The sequence below is a fragment of the Rhinolophus sinicus genome, chromosome 7 (assembly GCF_057876585.1).
Source record: "Rhinolophus sinicus isolate RSI-liver-muscle chromosome 7, RSI-T2T, whole genome shotgun sequence".
In the NCBI taxonomy this organism is placed as follows: Eukaryota; Metazoa; Chordata; class Mammalia; order Chiroptera; family Rhinolophidae; genus Rhinolophus; species Rhinolophus sinicus.
In genome coordinates, this window is record NC_142507.1 from 23,779,502 (window position 1) to 23,793,192 (window position 13,691).

At 37.4% G+C, this 13,691-nt stretch overlaps 1 protein-coding gene across 2 annotated transcripts in view; it reads left to right on the plus strand.

Annotated features, from left to right (window-relative positions):
• ATP6V1H (ATPase H+ transporting V1 subunit H) overlaps positions 1 to 13,691 on the plus strand; it is a 154,019-nt gene that overhangs the window by 61,381 nt on the left and 78,947 nt on the right. For both annotated transcript variants that reach the window (XM_019729824.3, XM_019729826.3), the window contains one exon: positions 10,992 to 11,170. In XM_019729824.3, coding sequence (XP_019585383.1) covers positions 10,992 to 11,170 — 179 coding nt within the window. The remainder of the gene's footprint in view (positions 1 to 10,991; positions 11,171 to 13,691) is intronic.

The window sequence follows — 13,691 nt, forward strand, 5'->3', positions numbered from 1 at the left end:
TGGTTCATAGTATTTGTTTAATTGTTTCTCTGCCTTCACATTTCATGTAGCAAACTCTTTTCTTGTTTACATACTGTTTTATTTCAACAATTCAGCAAGTTGATAGGTAGAGTAATTTATTTTGTTTTCTAGTAGATGGTGTTATTGTGCAAGTTTTCACTTTTTCTTACCCACACAATTTGTGCCTCTAGGTTTACGGTAGAGCACCATCACTTGGATTAAGGAAAATGCTACATACCCATTGGGTTAGTGGGTGTCCCCTCTGTGACCAATCACTCAGTTACAGGGCATTACTGTGGTGGGGAAATGTGGTGAGTGGTGAAGAACTGGTTATATGAGCTCCCAGTGCTACCTCCTTTTTACTAATGGTTGCTGGTTCTGCTCTATTTTTGAAAGCATCTCCACTGCTTCTACTGGGCTCTATTTGGGATGAGTGGGTCGGTGGGGGGGGCAAGTTTGGCATATCACAGGTCTTCCCCGACTGCCAGCAATATCTGTTGGCACCGCTGTGCTGTTTAAGGCTTCACAGCCATCTCTGCTAGGGTCTGCCATGATGGGAAGGCAGGAAGGGCGATCCCTTTTCCAGGAGGAATCTGCCTCTGCTCCTCTTATAGTCCCAGTCCGTAGTGTGAGGACTGCAGCTGGACTTCTCTACCACAACCATGCTCACTGGAGCCTCTGTGAATGTGAACTGTGTCGACAACCACCATAGTACCTATTCTTTCCCCAATCTCTCCATCCCTGCTCATTCCAATACACCCATCTTCAGATGTAGTGATGTATGGGTCTTTCAGGCAGGTTTAAGTTTTGAGCAGGGGATCCTTTGTTGAGTTATAGTTCAACTTGTAAAATTAAGGGGCGAAACAAAGGAGTCTTCTCACTCTGCCATGATGCTTTCTTACATCACCTTCTCTGGGCTTCTATTTTCTAATTTGGATTTCAGATTATTTAAAATAAACCCAATCTATTGGCAGGAATGTTAGTTTTATGGGCTCTCCTGTGCTACATTTGGTACATTACACTTGTTAGGTGGGTATACCGAGGGCTGAAAATCAGAAAGACATCTTTAGACATCCAGAACTTTGATGTACACAAACGAGTGAAAATTGAGCCATTAGGAAGGCCATAGTAAAGCTATTTGATTTAGACCATCAAAAAGGTGGGGAAAAAAATAATGTGTCTTTTTGTTTCTTTATCATTCTCAAATTCCCATAAACTTTATAAAAGATTTCACTGATAAAGTTGTTTGAAGAAGGTTTACTTATATATATTTTTCCACATCTTGAAACTCAGGAATGAAATTTTTATACTGATGTCTTTAGGAAGTTTGCTGAGCTGCTATGAGCTGAAGAAATCTAGCAGCTGCTAATTATTTTTTTCCATTTGGGTAGATTATTTTTGAAAATGTCAATCTCACTATTCGTAGCAGTTGCTGAACTCTAGGTCTCTGCAAATGTTATTCTATTGCTTAAATTGATTTGTGAATCTTTAGTTCCTAAAATAGATTAAAATATTTTGAAGCTGTAACTGAAAAGGACATTGAAGATCATATTCCTTGTCTAGAGTTTGACATCTGTTGTTTTCTCTTTTTGGTTCTGCTTAGTTAAGAACCTACATTATGTATCAGATAATGAGATAAATTATATTTTTACAACTATGACTTTTAGCAGTAGGGCTTAGAAAGAAATATCACCAAATTAAATTTTCATTAATTATATTAATCATGTTTAATTTCACACTTACACACTCACACGTACAGACACAGAAATGCACATATATGCATGCTGTGCAGACAGTTCATAGTCATAACCCTTTCAAAATGACCCACTCTAGTTTGAGTATATGAGTCTCTTGCCCACTGCTTTGGCATCAAAATATTGCTATCAAGAAATTTTATTCCTAAGTTTATCCCTTATTTTTTATTTCAATAATTTCTGTCTTACTTGTTAGATGTGAGGTTTGGATAAGGTATAGTAAGACCAAGATATTTTTAATCTAGGCCTGATTCCTTTAATACAGTGATACTTCAAGTGTGGTCCACATGTCAGGTAGTACTGTGAACTGTTGGTTAGCAACCTGCAATGGATAAGTACAGAAAGTGAGAGTAAGCATTGAAACTTTAACAGTTATTTGGCAGAATAATTGTATGTCTCAAATCTAATAATATAAATTTGAGCTTGTATTTTGCATGTCTTTTAAAATTTATTTTCCTATAAATTCATTTTCATTGTGGTTTATAAAAGTAATTCATTCGTGACTAGAAATTAAAAAACAAAACTGGTCTTCACCACAGATGGTTTGAGAAGCACTGCCTTAATGTATGTTTTATGAGGCTAACACTTTTGGTGAAGGAAAGATCTGAATTATTTGATGCCAACTTGTTCTTAATGTAGTCAAGATCCCTCTGCATCATTACTTGGACAAAGGCCAAAATGATAGGTACACTTTTGATTTTGTTGAGGTGAAGATGCCATTGAGTTTTAGGGTCTTTTGAAGGACAGAGAAAGACAAATACCATATGATTTTACTTATATGTGGAATCTAAAAAATAAAACAGATGAACAAATAAAACAAACAGACTCATAGACACAAAGTGCAAATTGATGGTTGCCAGAGGAGAGGAGGGTGGGGTAATAGGCCAAAATGGTGAAGGGTGTTAAGAGGTACAAACTTCGAGAGATTCAAGATGGCAGAGTGGATAAACAGCATACCTGCATCCTTCCGTAGTTATAATTACAACTAAATTATATAACAATCAACCTGGAGAACCATCTGAAGTCTAACAGAACAGAAGTCCTATAACTAAAAATACAAAGAAGCCACATCAAGACTGGTAGGAGTGGCAGAGAGGTTGAACAGGCCCCAAACCACCCTGTGGTGGTTGAGAATCAGGAGGGATATCTTGGCCGTGGAGGTTCCCCCTGGAGGAGAGAGGGACCCCAGTACCCCTAGCCTGGAGTACTGGTGCCAGGAAGAGGAGCACCTACAACATCTGCTATGAAAAACAGTGAGGATTCTGACCATTTGGGTTGGGCGGAAGGCTGTGGAAAACCCAGATGTCCTCTTAAACAGCCCGAGCACAAACTCACTTGCAGGCACTCACCTTGGACTCCAGTGGAAGGGCAGTGACTTAGGGGGCCTTGGAGACATATGGGGGAGGGGGGCGGGGGAGACTCAGGTGTATGGCCTCAGGGGGAGGATTGGAGGACAGTCGACCATTTTCTGGTGAGGGGTTCTTCTCCTTTGCAGTCAGCAGGTCAATGATATCTCTCCTATGTTGAGCCGGCCCCACAGGCCAAATCTGAATCTGATTGGCCTGGTGAGTTCTGCTCTGCCGTGCTGACTCAGCTAAGACCCCACCCCACTCACCTCGCACACTGCCAGAGGCACTTTCTTCATGAGCAGCGAGCCCCTCCCACACTGCACTGTTTGTTGGAAAACTTTCAGAGTCCATGGATCCCAGGCAGGCGGCGACAGGCCTCAGTGTGCTCTGAGCCTTTGGCTGAGTTGCTCCGGCTCAGCAAAGGCCCCAAACCAGAGTCTACATTAACCTGGTGACCACAGCTCTTCCTACTCTAGTGATTCCCTGAGACCCAGCCTCACCCAACTCATGTACTGCATGAGTCTTTATCAATGGCTGTACCTTAAGGGAGCTGGCAGGTGGCAGCAGTACTCGAGGTATCCTGGCTTTCTGCATAGTTATCCCAGGCCTGGTACTGGTGCCAGCCGTCCTTGTATTGCAGCATGGCCTCTCCCATGAGCCTCCAGGTTTAGCACAGGCAGCAAACAACCACAGATTGCTTTGTAACTCCTACCAGGTAGCTACTGGCTAGTCACAGGCAGTGGTTGACTTGGGCCTGCACCAGAGCTCCTCTCATGAGGCCCTAGAACCAACATACTTGGAGGTTGGTTTCAGACCATAGCAGAGCACCACCCAATTGGCCACACAAGTGGCACACAAAAAGGGTGGTCTCAACAGGCACCAGAGCCTGCTGAGGTGAATCCTACTCTGTGGGGGAAAGCCTCAAACACAGCAGTCCATAAGCTGTAGATGTGGCCAAACCCCAGTCTGATGGTCAATCCCACCTACTGACATGCCAATAGCAATCAAGGCCCAAGTATAGCAGGAGGGCACACACAGCCCACTTGGTACACTCCTGGAGTGTCCAGCTCAGGTGACCAGGGAGATTGTGCCACCAGGCCCCACAGGACACCAACTACATAAGGCCACCTGGCCAAGACTGAGTGATATAGCAGATCTACCTACTGTGTTTTTCGAAAATAAGACCTAGCCAGACAATCAGCTATAATGCATCTTAAGGAGCAAAAATTAATTACGTTACATTATAATATAATGTAATGTAATATAATATATAATAACAATACCCAGTCTTATTTTACTATAATATAAGACCGGGTAGAATGTAATGTAATGTTATATAATATAATATAATATAATTAATATAATATAATATAATATAATATAATATAATATAATATAATACTGAGTCTTATATTAATTTTTGCTCCAAAAGACGCATCAGAGCTGATTGTCTGGCTAGGTCTTATTTTTGGGGAAACACGGTAATACATAGAAACAAACAGAAACTAATATAAATTGTATGTCATTGATAATATTAATAATAAAAACATTGCTGTCATATTTTCTAGGTTTATGTTTGGCAAATTTAGTTTCTTAAGTACTTTTCATAACCTATTTATTCTTTATAATGAGACAGAGAGATGAAATTAAAACACGTTTTGAAGGAAAAATAGATAAGGCTTATTGACTGATTTGACATAATGTTGAAGAAAAGGGGAGAATCAAATTACTAAGTTTTGAAGTGCTATTATCTTGGATAATTGAGAGGAGAAGTGGTTTTACAAGAATACAATAGGGCTATTCTATGTTGAGGTTATAGTTGAAACCATTAGTTATGATAATATCTTAATTATGAAGTTTAATTTTTCAGTCAGCAAATATGTAGTAAAAATTACAAAGGTCCATAAGAACAACAGAGCTTTAATATGTTTCTAAAGTTGGAAGAGACAGTATAAGAACAGTAACTGGAAAAGGTAGTAACAGAAAACTTAGTAGAATAAGTAAAATCTGACAAAACAAAGGAAGAAGGTAAGCGTTTCATAAAGGGTGAGGTTATCAGAATTTAGGACTCCTCACAGTTTAAGGTCTTCAGTTGAATTCCATTGTGGTTCGGGAACATGCTCTATGTGGTTTTAATTCCTTGAAATTTGAGACTTGTTTTATGGCTCATCTTGTGGTCTATCAATGTGCCATGTACACTTTTGCAGATATGTAGTGTTCTACAGATGCCAATTAAATCAGGGTGGTTGATAGTGATATTCAGATCCTGTGTACTGATTTTTGTTTAGTGGTTCTAACATTGCTAAGAGAGACTTGTTAAAATCTCCAGCTATCATATTATTGTGGGTTTGTCTGTTTCTCCCCTCAGTTGTGTCAATTATTGTTTCATGTATTTTGAAGCTCTGTTATTAATATATTTGTTACATTTTCCTAATGAAGTGGCCCTTGAATCATTGTGAAATGTCCTTTATTATGGTAATGCTCTTTGTTTTGATATCTACTTTATTTGAAATTAATGTAGACATACCAGCTTCTTTTATGCTTATGGCTTTCCCTCTTTTCATTTCATCCTACCTATATCTTGCATTTAAAGTGTATCTATTTTAGACAACACATACTTTGGTCCTGAATTTTTATGTATTCTAATAATCTCTGCCTCTTAACTGGTGTGTTTAGTTCACTGGCATAAGGAATTGGTGTGGCTGGATTTATGTTTTAATTTATTTTTTAAAGTATAGTTGGTATACAGTATATTAGTTTCAGGTGTACAATATAGTGATTTGACATTTATGTACTTTACAATGTGATCAACACACTAAATCTAGTAATCATCTGTTACCATGCAAACTTATCACAACATTACTGACTGTATTCCCTTTCACCCATCCTCCATCTCCATTTTCTCTGACAACCATCAGTTTGATCTCTGTTTCTATGAGCCTGTTTTTCTTTTGTTTTGCTTGTTTGTTTCTTTTTAGATTTCACATGTAAGTAAAACCATACAGTATTTGTCTTTCTCTGTCTGAATTATTTCTCTTAGCGTAATATCCTCTAGGTCCTCCAAATTTTCGTAAAGGGCAAGATTTCGTTCTTTTTTACTGCTGAGTAATATTCCATTGTATATATACACTATATCTTCATTATGCATTCATCTATTGATAAACACTTAGGTTGCTTCCATATCTTGGCAATTGTAAGTAATGCTGCAATGAATATATGGATGCATATGTCTTTTCAAACTAGTGTTTTGGGTTTCTTCAGATAAATACCCAGAAGTGGAACTACTGGGTCCTTCTTTGTCTCTTGTTAAAACCTTTGTCTGGTATAAGTATTGCTACCCCACCTTTTTGTCTTGTTTTGTTTTCATTTCCATCTTCATGAAATATATTTTCCATTCCTTTACTTTCAGTCTGTGTCTTTTTTGATCTGAAGTGAGTCTCTTGTAGGCAGAACTTTTATTTTTCCATTCAGCCACCCTATGTTTTGATTAGAGCATTTAATCCATTTACATTTAAAGTAATTATTGATAGATATGTGTTATTGCCATTTTATTTATTTTTTGGTCTTTTTTTTCCACCTTAAAGAAGTCCCTCTAACATTCCTTGTAATACTGGTTTGATGGTGAACTGCTTTGTCTTTTTCTTGTTTGGGATGCTCTTTGTCTGACCTTTTGATTCTAAATCATAGCTTTGCTGGGCAGAGTAATCTTGGTTGCAGGTCCGTGCTTTTCATCACTTTGAATATTTCATACCAATTCATCTGGCCTGCAAAGTTTCTGTTGAGAAAACAGCCAGCAGTCTTATGGGAGCTCCCTTGTAGGTAACTAACTGCTTTTCTCTTGTTCCTCTTAAGATTCTGTGTTTGTCTTTAAACTTTGGCAGTTTAGTTATGATGTGTCTTGGTGTTGGCCTGTTTGGCTTTATCTTATTTGGGATTCTCTGTACTACCTAGGCTTCTATGTCTATTTCCTTCTCTGGGTTAGGGGAGTTTTGTGTCATTATTTCTTCAAACAGGTTTTCAATTCCTTGGTCTCTCTCTTCTTTATCTTGTACCTCCATGATGTGAATGTCTATATACTTGGTGTTGTCTTTTAAACTGTTTTTTGTAGTTTTGTTTCTTAGAGGTTGTTTTGGTGTCCGATATACATTCTGAACTTTTTCCGTTATATTTAAAGTTAAAATTGTACTGTCTTATGTAAAATGTAAGAACATGTAATCATATAGGTCTTTTCTCCTCTTTATTCTATAGTTGTTATATTATACTGTATCTACATATGTTAGAAACCCTATAATACAGTATTTTAAATCTATTAAAAATCTAATTTATACTATGGAAGTTAAGAGGGAAAAATTGTCTTTTATACTTATCCAGATACTTAACCATATCTGCAATTTTTCCTTCTTACCTGATTAGTCAGCTTTCCATTTGGCAGTATTATCTCCCATCACCTGAAGAATTTCCTTTAGCCCAGGAGTCATCAACTATAGTAGCTCCTGGACAAAATCTGGCCCACCACCTGCTTTTGTAAATAAAGTTTTGTTGGAACACTGCTACTCTCATTTGCTTTATGTATTTTATATGGCTGTTTTTGTACTATAATAACAGAATTGAATAGCTATGACAGAGATTGCAAAGCCTGACATATTTACTATTTGGTCATTTGTAGAAAAAGTTTGCCAGTCCCTGCTTTAATATGTCTTCTACTACATGTCTGCTGGCAACTAATTCTAGTTTTTAATATCTAAAAATAGTTTTATTTTACTTTTATTCTTTTTTGAGATATAATTGACATGTAACATTATATTTGTTTTAGGTATACAACATAATGATTCAATATTTGTACATATTGCAAAGTGATTACCACATTAAGTCTAGTTAACATCCATTACTACACAATGTTACAGATTTTTTTCTTGTTATGAGAATTTTTAAGATGTACTGTCTTAGCAACTTTCAAATATACAATACAGTATTAATAACTGTAATTACCATGCTGGACATTATATTCCCAGGACTTATTTTGTACCTGAAAGTTTGTACCTTTTGACCACCTTCACCCATGTTACCCACTCTTCACCCCTCACTTCTGGCAAATACCAGTTTGTTCTCCATATCTGAATTCATTTTTTTTAATTTTAATTTTTTGTTTTTAGTTTCTACCTATAACTGAGATGATAAAGTATTTGTCTCTGTCTGACTTATTTCACTTTGTATAATGCCTTCTAAGTCCATCTATATTGTCACAAATGGCAAGATTTCTCATCTGATTTATGGCTGAATAATATTTCATTGTACATATCCCATTTTTATCCATTCATCCCTCAATGGGCATGTAGTTATCCCTCAATAACTAAGATTGGTTCCATATCTTAGTTATTGTGACTAATGCTGCTGTGATCTTGGGGGTACATATTATCTTTTCCAGTTAATGTTTTTGTTTTCTTTGAATAAATACCCAGAAGTGGAATTGCTGGATTAGATGATAGTTCTGTCTTTACTTTTTTGAGGAACCTCCATACTGTTTTCCATAATGGCTGTAACCAGTTTACATTCCCATCAACTGTGCGTAAGTGTTCCCTTTTCTCCACATCCTTGCCAACACTTGTTGATTGTTGATATATTGGTAATAGCCATTCTTATAGGAGTGAGGTGATAACTCATTGTGGTTTTGATTTGTATTTCCATGTTGATTAGTGATGTTGAGCAGCTTTTCATGAACCTGTTGGCCATCTGTATGTCTCTTTTGAAAAAATGTCTATGCAGATCCTCTTCCCATTTATTAATTGGATTGTTTGTTTTTTTGTTATTGAATTGTATGTGTTCTTTATATATTTTGGATATTAACCTCTTATCAGATACACGGTTTTCATATATTTTCTCCCATTTTATAGGATGCCATTTCATTCTGTTTATTGTTTATTTTGCTGTGCAGAAAGCGTTCAGTTCCATGTAGTTCTACTTGTTGATTTTTGGTTTTGTTGCATGTGCTTTTTCTGTCATATCCAAAAACTCATTGCTAAGACCAAGGACCTTTGTTTCTATGTTTTCTTCTGGGAGTTTGACAGTTTCAGGTCTTATGTTTAAGTCTTTAATGAATTAATTATTGTGAGTGGTGTGACATAAGTGTTCAGTTTCATTCTTCTGCATATGGTTAATCTAGTGTTCCTAATGCCATTATTGAAGAAACTACCCTATCCCCATTGAGTATTCTTGGCTACCTTTACAAGTATTAGTTGACTGTATATGTGGGAGCTTATTTCTGGGCTCTCTATTCTGTTCAGTGGTTTATGTGTCTATTTTATGCCATTACCATCCTGTTTTTGATTACTATAGGTTCGTAGTTTGAAATCAGAAAGTGTGATGCCTCCAGCTTTGTTCTTTCTCAAGATTGCTTTGGGTATTTGGGATCTCTTGTGGTTCCATACAAATTTTAGGATTTTTTTTTTTTTTTTTTCTATTTCTGTGAAAAATGCCATTGGAATTTGGTAGGGATTGATTCCACTAATTTCAACATGCTAAGCTAAATCTCTTTCTGTGTTTATTTAACATAATTACTAGGCATATAACTTGCTTACAAAAATAAATAACTTTCAAATTTTGGTACAGTTAATTTGGAATTGTTATTACAGGATTTTTTTTTTTTGAGGGGGGGAAGGATATGCATTTGACAGGCCTTCTTTACCAAGTTGGTGAAAGTAGCTTTTTCGAGAGCTTTCTTGTTCGTTTCCCTAGGCCTGAAATTGGTCCTTGCTTAGAAATATTCATTGATTCTATGAACATTTTATCTTTATAAGTACTTAGATTACTTTGTTGTTTTCATAAGTACTATTAAAAATGAAAAAAATCACAGAAGAAAGGTAGGGAATTTGCATGATGTCACAAAACTTTTCTTTTTTTTTCTCTTTTTCTATTTTTTTTTTTTTTTAAGATTTTATTGGGGAAGGGAAACAGGACTCCATTGTGGGACAGTGTGTTTTTCCAGGACTTTTTATTGGGGAAAAATAGTTTGTTTTTCCCAGGACTCATCAGCTCCATCCAAGTCAAGTTGTGTCCTTTCAATCTTATTTGTGGAGGGTGCAGTTCAACTCCAGGTCCAGTCACCATTGTTAGTTACAGAGGGCACAGCCCACCATCCCTTGTGGGAGTCGAACTAGCAACCTTGTGGTTGAGAGCATGCGCTCCAACCACCTGAGCGATCTGGCCACCTGGGAGCTCAGCGGCAGCTCATTAACTTCATTCTAGTTGTGGAGGGCGCTGCTCGCCTACCCATGTGGGAATCTAACTGACATCCTTGTTGCCCAGAGCTTGAGCTCTAACCAACTGAGCTACCCATTCGCCCCTCACAAAACTTTTATGAAAATTATTCAAGCAAGGGAGTTTTTTGTTTGTTTGTTTGTTTTGTTTTTGTTTTTTATTGCTGTCCTTTGTACACTTATAGGTTGATTGGAGGTGGAGAAAGGTGACTGCCTGGAAACTAGAGGGATACTTGAAGAAACATTTTTTTCTTATGGTAGTATCTTAAGTTCTCTAGGTGGCCAGTGAATTGAGAGTTCACTGTGGTGTGCTCAAGAGCAGGACTGTCAGAAAGGGTTGTGATGGATTTCATTGTAAATATGTTCAGTGTTTTGAGGCTTGTCTGGGTCAATAATTTAAAATGTTTAGTACGGCAGTAAATAAACAAGGAATTAGGAGTACACTTCTGATATGGGACAGATCTTAGAAAAGAAGTAATGATTTGCAATCCAGTCATCCCCTTAAAGGTGATAGTTAACCTGAGAATAGGAGGAGGAGAGAGGGTGTAAAAGGAAGTACAGAGGTCTGAGATAACAAATCATCTAGATCAGATAACAAATTATATAGTTTCTCATTATGTCTTTGTCTAACCCAGAACTTTTTAGAAAAATCAACTGAAAGAGAAACTCGCCAGGAATATGCTCTGGCTATGATTCAGTGCAAAGTTCTGAAACAGCTGGAGAACTTGGAACAGCAAAAATATGATGATGAAGATATCAGTGAAGATATAAAATTTCTTTTGGAAAAACTTGGTGAGAGTGTCCAGGATCTTAGGTATGGATTCTTTTATTTTTATTTTAAGTTTTCTAAATCTTTCAATTATAGTTGTCATAAAATACTATATTAGTTTCAGTTGTGCAACATTAGACATTTACATAACTTATGAAGTGATTGCCCTGATAAATCTAGTACCCAACTAACACCATACAGAGTTATTACAACACTACTATATTCCCTATTCTGTACTCCACATCTCCATGACTATCTTGTAACTACCAATTTGAAGCTCTTAATGCCCTCCCCCCTTCACCCATACCCCTACCCCAGTCATCCAGCAACCATCAAAATGCTCTCTGTATCTATGAGCTTGTTTCAGTTTTATTTGCTCATTTATCCTGTTCTCTAGATTCTACATATAAGTGTAATCATACGACATTTGTCTTTCTCTGTCTGATATACTCCACTCAAAGCACAGTGCCATCTAGGTCCATCCATGTTGTTGCAGTTCGCAAGATTTCATTTTTTATTCTGAGTAATATTGTATATATGTACCACCTCTTCTTTATTCATCCTTTGATTAACACCTGGGTTGACTCCACATCTTGGCTATTGTAAATAATGCTGTAATGAACGTATGGGTACATATGTCAGTTCGAAGTACTGTTTTGGGTTTCTTCAAATGAAGACCCAGAAGTGGAATGACTGGGTCTCTTGTTATAGTGCTTTTTTAAAAGTCTATTTTGTCTGGTATAAATATTGCTACCACATGTTTTTTTGTGTTGTTTTATTTTGTTTTCATTTGCATTTTCATGTCTTTTTCCCATCTCTTTACTCTCAGTCTACGATTCTTTTGATCTGAAGTGAATCTCTTGTAGGCAGCACATATAAGAGTTTTGTTTCCATTCAGCCACCCTATATCTTTTGATTGGATCATTTAACCCATTTACATGTAAAGTAATTATTTATAGATACATGTTATTTTATTCATACTTTTTATCCCTCCCTCTCCCCTTCTTCTTCTAAAGAAATGTCTTTAATGTTTTTTGTAATACTGGTTTGGTTGTGATGAACTCCTTTAGCTTTTTCTTGTCTGGGAAGCTCTTTACCTGTTCTTCAATTCTAAATGACAGCTTTGTGCGGTAGAGTAATCTTGGTTGTAAGTCTTTGCTTTTCATCACTTTGAGTATTTTGTGGCAATCCCTTTTGGCCTGCAAAGTTTCTGTTGAGAAATCAGCTGAAAGTCTTATGGGAGCTCCCTTGTAGGCAAAACTGACTGCTTTTTTCTCTTTCTGCTTTTAAGATTCTCTGTCTTAACCTTTGGCATTTTAAATGTGATGTGTCTTGGTGTTGGCCTTTTTGGCTTTATCTTGTCTAGGAATCTTTGTGCTTCCTGGGCTTCTATATCTATTTCCTTCTCCAGGTTAGGGCAGTTTTGTGTCGTTATTTCTTCAAATAGGTTTTCAATTTCTTGCTCTCTGTCTTCTCCTTCTGGTACCCCTATGATGCAAATGTTGATATGCTTGCTATTGTCCCAGAAGCCCCTTAAACTGTCCTCTTTTTTTGCTTTTAATTTTTTATTTTTGCTGTTCTGTTTTATGCTACCTTATCTTCAGAATTGTTGATTCAATCCTGTACTTCATCTAGTCTATTGTTGATTCCCTGTAGGAATTCTTCATTTTAGTTATTCTTCATTTCTGACTTTTTTTTTTTTTCATGTTTTCTATCTCCATTTTTATGTTTCCTATCTCATTGTTGAAGTTCTCCTTGAGGTCACTGAGCATCCTTATAACCAGTGTTTTGAACTGTGCCTCTGGTAGATTGCTTGTCTCCATTTTGTTTAGTTCTTTTTCTGGAACTTTGTTTTTTTCTTTCATTTGGGACATGTTTCTTTGTCTGCCCACTTTGGCTGCCTCCTTGTATTTGTTTCTATGTATTAGGTTGAGCTGCTATGTCTCCTGGTTGTGGTACAATGGCCTTATGTTGTAGGTGTGCTGTGGAGCCCAGTGGCACACTCCATTCACTTGATCCAGGTGTTCCAGGTGTGTCCCTTGTGTGGGTTGTGTGTGCCTTCTTGTTGCAGTTGAGCCTTGGTTGCTGTTTCCACATCAGTGGGAGAGATTGACTCTCATGTGTTTTAGTTGTGAGGACTGGCCATGACTACAGTGGAAGAAGTATTTTGCAGTGGCAGACCCTACATCTCAGGATTTGCTTTAGTAGGGTTCTGGTGCCTGCTCAGTCTTCCCTCTGTGTGTGTCATTTGTGGAGGTGGTTGAGTGGTGCTCTGGTTTGATCTGAAGCTGGCCATGAGGTGTGTGTTGGTTCTGGGGTCTTTTTGGAGGGGTTCTGGTGCACGCCAAGGTCAGCGGCTGCCTGTGTCCGCCCGGGGCACTTGGTATGAGCTACAAAATTATCTACAAATGGTTGCCACTTGTGCTGCTCTTGGTGGTGCTTGGGAGAGGTAAGCTGTAAACTGAGACAGGCTGTTGCTAGTGCCAGGCTTGGGGCTGCTTAGCAAGAGGTACAAAGCATGTTGAGGCCAGATGCTGCTTGTTTGGGGGTTTGTGAAACTTTGAGA